Here is a 6631-nt window from a genome sequence, read left to right as displayed (position 1 = left end):
TTAGAGGAGCCGAAGCCGATAAAGCTAAAACTTTTCATTTCTTTGGCTTCGTTAGGCAGGGCTTCTTCATCGGCTTCAGGAGCCGTTTGGAGCCGTTTTCTGCCAAACAGGGTAAAGTGAAATAGCTTCACTGGTGAAGCCCCTAAAAACATGCTCTCACAATGATTTGGGGTGGGATGGAGCAAAAAAAAAAAAAAGTGGCTTCTCCCGGCTCCTCCTCCAGGCCCCTAAAAACATGCTTTTATAGGGAAACTATTTTGCCAAATGATTTACCAAAACCGCTTCAGCTCCAATGGTGAAGCTGTTCGTGGAGCTAAAGCAAAAAAAAAATGACTTTACTAGTAAAGTGAAGCTCTGCCAAACGGGGCCTTTGTCTCCTGTGAGTTGTTTTAGAGGAGAAGTCGGACTGTCGGTTGAGAGTTTGAGACGGGCCGCGAATGATTTTGCGAGCTGGAGACGGGCGGCGCAGCGTGGTTGGCCGGCGAGTACAGAAGTTTTGATGGGCCGTGCCAATGGGCCCGTCTTTTGGGAGCTTCAGTGCGCTCGTGTTGGGTTGATTTTCTCACTGGGCTACTCAACATCGGCAATATGTTGGGCTGTATCTGGAACTTGGCTTTGCACATGGTGCATGTACTGGGCTAATTTTCTCGTCATACAAAAACTGAAGAACTGGGCTACAATTTTCTCATCCGACGGTCTACACAATCTGGCACACTCTACGCAAAAAGCCGCTTCTGGTTTTCCAGTTCTACGCTAGCGAATTCGCTTTTAAATTACATGTAAGATACAACTGTATAAGCTTAAGATTCACATGCACACGAGACACGAGCAGAACTCGGCAGCCCAACGAGATAGCTGCCTTTTCGTTTGGCCGTGGCTTATCGTAAACGATCGTAAATTTTCAGCCGGAACAGTATTTTTCTCTTACATAAATCAACCAGCAGTACTTCTTTACGAACCAGCACCAACGAAACGAACCAGCCAACCGAACAGGCTGGTACGTACAGCCACGAACCTGAAGCTTGACCGTTCTACGTACAACAAAGTACCTAGGCTCCGTTCGGCTTACCCCATATTTCGGTTTCTTTTTTTTAGTTAGAACAGTGTTTTTATCTTACAATAATTCAATCAAAACAGTGTTTTTCAGTTAGTTCTAGTCAAAATTCTGCCAGCCAAACGGAGTCATAAGGCAGACCAAAACTGCAAACTTGGAGGACCCTTCGTAGCTTAGCACAGGCAAGAACCTCAAGCACGGCGTGCGTACACAAGACACGACACAATCCAATAATACAATGCGGGGAAAAAAAGACCTACGTATGCTGCCTGTGTGCCAATGCAGTGCAAGCCGGCCCGGGCTGCATGCATAGAGCTAGCGCTTTATACTGTAGGACGCCACGAAGGAAGCACGCCGTCTCACATCAGGTGGCCCCGGCCATGCAGCATCCCGCCGGTTTGTGGCACCGCCGTAATAGCGGAGAAGTCCGGCCACATTGAACCCGTACCGGCGCCTGGTGGCATCTTCCACGTGTCCGCGCTGTCGTTGTCCAGCAGCAGCCCCGCGGGCCAGAGGAAGGACGACGACGACTCGGCTGCGGAGCCACCACCTCCCCTGAGCCCGAGGCCTTGCATTTGCACGGCCGCCGCCTCGCCGGCGCCCGCGCCCAGGTGTAAGGGCCCGGTTGTCGGGAGCCCGAGCCCGAGGTCGAAGTCGAACGACGACGAGCCTGCGCCGCGGCCTTCCAGCAGCGGCCCCGCGGCGCCGAGCGCGAACAGCGAGCCGAGTAGGCCGCCGCCCTGTCCCTGCGACGACGACGACGACGGCTGCAGGGGAGGCATCATCATCGGCGGCGCCGCGCCGGCGCCGAGGCCGAGGCCGCCGAAGACGTGCGCCGCCGCCGGAGCGCGCCTGGCGTGCTGGTGCTGGTGGTGGTGCGCCAGGCGCGGGCGCTTGCGCGTGGACCCGCCGATGGGGACGTTGCGGAGGGAGCCGCCCAGCGTCCAGTACCGGCGGCAGGCGCGGCAGAAGTGCCGCGGCTGCGACGTGTTGTAGTTGTTGTAGTAGCAGAACTTGGTGTCGTGCGACGCGCACCGCGGGCACTGCTCCCCGCGCGCCGCGCCGCCGGTCCCGCCGTTGCCGGTGCTGTTGCTCTTATTGGCCGCCTCGGCGGCTGCCGCGGCGTCCTGCAGCTGCTGGAGGTAGGCGGCCATGTCGGCCACCGCACCGGTGGAGACATTGTTGGTGCTGCCGAAAGTGGCGGCCATCCCTGTCGTCGTCTTCGTCGTGGTGAGGTGGTGGTGGACGTCGTGCTTGCAGGTGTTGTGCGGCAGCGGTGCGAACGGCGACATGGTGGGAGGCTGCAGCCGCGTCGCCTGAGCTTCCATTACTTGGCCTGCCATTGGATGCTCCTAGCTTGAGATTGGAGAAGTTGATGCTCTCTGGCGAGGACCTGATGGTGACGATGTCTCTGTGTACGTATATGCTTCTTGCTGCTGTTTGAGCCGGGACGCCGGCCCATGGGTGGTATATATACGCGCGTGCACGCTAGGAGTAGTCGCTGCAAACGCAAACGCAGACACAGACAGGGAGATTGAAAAAGACTGATGGGTACGGATGCTGACAGAAGGCTGACGAGTTCAGTACGCAGGGCGCAGTCTGCACAGTGGATTCCAGGCCGCGGGCGCCACCACCACCGCTGGTCACGCGACCACCTGCTGGTGTTGTGCCTATGCCCTATGCATGCATGGTTTTATCCGTCGTCCATTGTGCGACGTCCGATCAAACAACTCACGTACTCCTATCTGCTCTAGGCTTGTCCTTCCATGTCGTGTCTCCATATGCATGCACTATGTGAATTTTTCTTCTTGGAGTTGCAGCTAGCTAGTACTATAGCTAGTAGCACGCACTCAGGAGTGATTGACGATGATGTTTTGTTCGCTTGGCTCTTAAGCTAGGACTAAAAGATAATTTATTGTAAGAGAAATATATTATTCGTTTATTAAAAAATAAGGTTTATAAACCAAATAAATAGGGCGCAACTTGCCATAGTACTCGATTGTTGCCACTAGCCAATTGCCGTGCCATAGGTCCACAACCACAACCTCCACCTTTGATCGTCGTACCTCGTCATCACGTGTGTGATTTGTACCTTGCCATGCTGGCCGGATAGGTCGATTCACATTCACATGAGGCAACGGCGAATCTAGATTAAACTGTTGCCGAGGTCGCACAGATTCATGAACTCAATTTGATGGGGTCGTAGCTGGCCGGAATACGCGGGGTTCCACTGATTCGTACAAAGTTATCGGGGTCGCATGACCCCGACACATGCACTGTGGCTTCGCCGCTGACCGGAGGACGACATACAGGAATATGAGGCCGATCATTCGCTCACGGCAAGTTAATTTGATGGGAGTTTTTCAATCTGTATAACATGCATGGCACATCGATTACGCGCTAGGTAAAAACAGTGACATGACATGAGATAACAAGAGAAGAGCTGGATTCATTGGGGTGTGATACTCACTCCATCCCTTTTTATCTGTCTTTCTCACTTCCCGATGAGTCAAACGGACACAAATTTGATCAAATATATATAAAATATATTAATATTTACGATACATAGATAGATCGTTGAATCTATTTTTATAATAAATTTATTTAAAAATATAAATATTGCTAATACTTTATACAAGTTTAGTCAAACTTAAGAAAATTTCACCAGCACACTTTTTATGGCAACAAATATTAAGGGACAGAGGGGTTTGTTGGAGTACACAGTTACAATGGGCAATAAAACTAATTAAAGGTATTGTTGCCACTTCACAGCACATTATTATGTCATGAACACATGATAGGCGTCCTTGGCTGGGTCGTGCAATGTGAATTGCTACAAGCTATGGCTGCCCGCCCGGACGAGGGACGAGCGCTAGCTGCAAGGAGACGAGACGAGACGAGCATGGATAATGAGCTGAAGGTGCTGCAACCGAGGCGGCGGCAAACAGGCACCTATCTAGACACCGATCGATCCTACGGATGGAGTAGCCGTGCCTGTCCTTCCTTGACTGACCCATGCAGGCGAGGCGATGGAAGACGGCCGGCCGGGCCGACTGGAGCTGATGCGTTGTTGTCATGGGCATGCACCCCGGACCAGCGACCACGACCGAGCATCTTCTTCCTGCCCAGAGACTGATGGCATGGGACCCGCGTGAATGCAGGGGGACCAGACCAGACCAGCGAGCCCGCAGGCCGCCGGGCACAAAACATGACCTGCAGCCTTTGACGACGCGCCCAGTCGCATCGCATGGCATGCTGCTGCCCGGTGTGGCCTACTCTACTCTCTCCGGCCACTCTCGTTCGTTCGTCTCCTCTCCTGTCCCGCGGCCTCCCAGGCCGAATTTTTTATTTTTTAGTTATTTTTTTGAAATTTTTTCACAAGTATGTCTCTATAGGTAAGATTTTAAAATCTAAACCCTTAGCTCGGCGCCATCGTTGCTGACGCCGAGGTCTTAGGCTCGACGTAGATGTGGCGGTGACCTGACAGGCAGCTCGGTGCCATAGATCCTGGCACCAAGTTTAGCGCCATAGATCTTGCCGCCGAACCTGACGCCATGACCTATGGCGCCGAGGTGGTGTTTTAACCCCGGCCTCAACCTTCCTGTCCGAGCCTTTTTCCTCTTCTTTCTCCTCCTACTCAGATTTTTTCTCTCCCCACTTCGCTCTACCTTACGAATTGGTATATTGGACCTTGAAAACTTTAATTTGATTCGTAGATCTTCGAGAACAAGGTATCCTCACTCCTCTCCTACTTTTTCGCATCGATTCAGTATATATTAGTTGGATTTTTCAACCTAAGAATCGTCATTACTTAGGGTTTTATGCAATTTTTAATATTTGTATTATACAACCCTAGGTTTAGGGTTTAATGTTAATTGCTTTTGATTCTTAGAACAAAATTAGTTGTATTGTAGTTATGGTTCTCATTGACATTAATTTGTGATGTTTTGATTTTTGTTTGTTAAATTACAACCATTTTGTTAGATGTAATAAATGTATCAGGAGGAGTTTTGGTGAAAGCAGGGTTGTCCTCGAGAATTATACCCCGACGCGTCTAGCAAAGATGCCCCCGTCCCTCCTGACCTCCCTGTCTCTAACTGTGATTGTGGTTTTCTGGCCGACGTATTTCAATCGAGACATCCAGACACAGCAGCACGTTGCTTCTACACATGCAGTCCTTTTAATATAAGTAATTGTTTCCACTATCTTTTTTCTTCATTTGTGTAAGTAGGTGTCGGGTACCATAAAACGGGATACCCCGAGCGTACACCAAAAGAGTCACTTAAATCCCATCAACAACGAAGCCAGAAGGTAAGCCATGGGTTCATCACCGGCCCCGTCCGAGCCCACCGGCTCTCCGCCTCACCTTAGGCCTCGCACGGGAGGTCTCGACGCCCTGACGAAATCTCCGCCTCGCGCGAGGCCTCTCGCGGGAGGCCTCGGCAAGGAGCCCAATCTCCGTCTCGCCCGAGGCCTCGTGCGTACAGCCTCGAATGAGACATCTATTCTCCGTATCGCTCGAGGCTGGCATGTCAATAACCCGTCGCTCTCGCCTCGACCAGTCTTCCCGACAGCATGTCACGTCCTATTAATGCGTCAACCACTCCCGCAATCTCAGCCGGATGATGGCTCGACACCACGGAGTGGTCGACGAGACAAGGAGTCACATCAACGCTATACCGGCTAGGACAGGGCGCGGCGGGGATTACCAGCCACTGTGTTCTGGCGCTGTGCCCACGATCAGCGCCTGCACTACACTATGCCCCACAATTCCCGCCCTGAAGACAACGCGGCATGGGAAGTCTGGCCCGGGTCATCATTGCCTCTGAACCAGCGTACCAGAACGACCGCTCCCTCCGAGCCTTGGCACTCTACGACAGGGCCTCGGCCATCTCAAGATTCACGTCTACCAAGACCCCCACCATGGTTCGGCCTCAGCGCCAACCGAGCCTTGGCCTCGCGCGCAGTCAACCCACAGCGACCGCACGCTGACCGTCGTGCCCGCTTCGAGGCAGCCCTAGAGCTCCCATGACGCACAGTATCGGATGTGACCAGCACATCGCCCCAGCGCTTCGAGGACAGACCACTCCGACGACCACGCCGCCATAGGAATAGGCTACAGGGCTCGGACACGCCGCCTCCGTTCGCACGACACCGTATAGTTAGCACACATACTACCCTTGTCCTCCCTTCAACTATAAAAGGAAAGGACTTGGGCCATTTCTAGGGAGGAGGACACACGCACCCACAAAAACAACACCCTGTAACACGCATACTCCCCCACCACCTGAGAGCAATGTCTCAAGCAGCCCCCATCACTCCACGCCGAGACCTAGGACTAGCGCCCTCTCTCACCCAGCTTGTAACCCCCTACTACAAGCACTTCGGTGCAAGGAATACAAGATCGATCTCTCAGACTGGATGTAGGGCACCGATTGCCTGAACTAGTATAAGCCTTGTGTCTCTTTGCATCACCATCTAGGATTGGAAACACGCAGTACAAATTCACTAGTTGGTTGAGGATCCACCGATCCAAAACACCGATAGTTGGCGCGCCAGGTAGGGGCGTCTGCGTGT

The 6631-nt window shown here is 52.8% G+C and overlaps 1 protein-coding gene across 1 annotated transcript; it reads right to left on the bottom strand.

Annotated features, from left to right (window-relative positions):
- Nucleotides 1-1201: 1201 nt before the first annotated feature.
- On the bottom strand, nt 1202-2462 carry LOC136538618 (dof zinc finger protein MNB1A-like). The gene has a single exon (XM_066530576.1). It carries the CDS (start codon nt 2395-2397, stop codon nt 1414-1416), a length of 984 nt encoding a protein of 327 aa, XP_066386673.1. The 5' UTR covers nt 2398-2462; the 3' UTR covers nt 1202-1413.
- Between the last annotated feature and the right edge of the window lie 4169 nt (nt 2463-6631).

The sequence above is a fragment of the Miscanthus floridulus genome, chromosome 2 (assembly GCF_019320115.1).
Source record: "Miscanthus floridulus cultivar M001 chromosome 2, ASM1932011v1, whole genome shotgun sequence".
NCBI lineage: Eukaryota > Viridiplantae > Streptophyta > Magnoliopsida > Poales > Poaceae > Miscanthus > Miscanthus floridulus.
Note: the sequence above shows the minus strand (reverse complement) of the source record. Positions and strands in the feature narration are given on the sequence as shown.

Bases quoted from the DNA above. Each gene is read 5' to 3' on its own strand.
- LOC136538618 (XM_066530576.1), bottom strand. From the start codon at position 2,397: ATGGCAGGCCAAGTAATGGAAGCTCAGGCGACGCGGCTGCAGCCTCCC.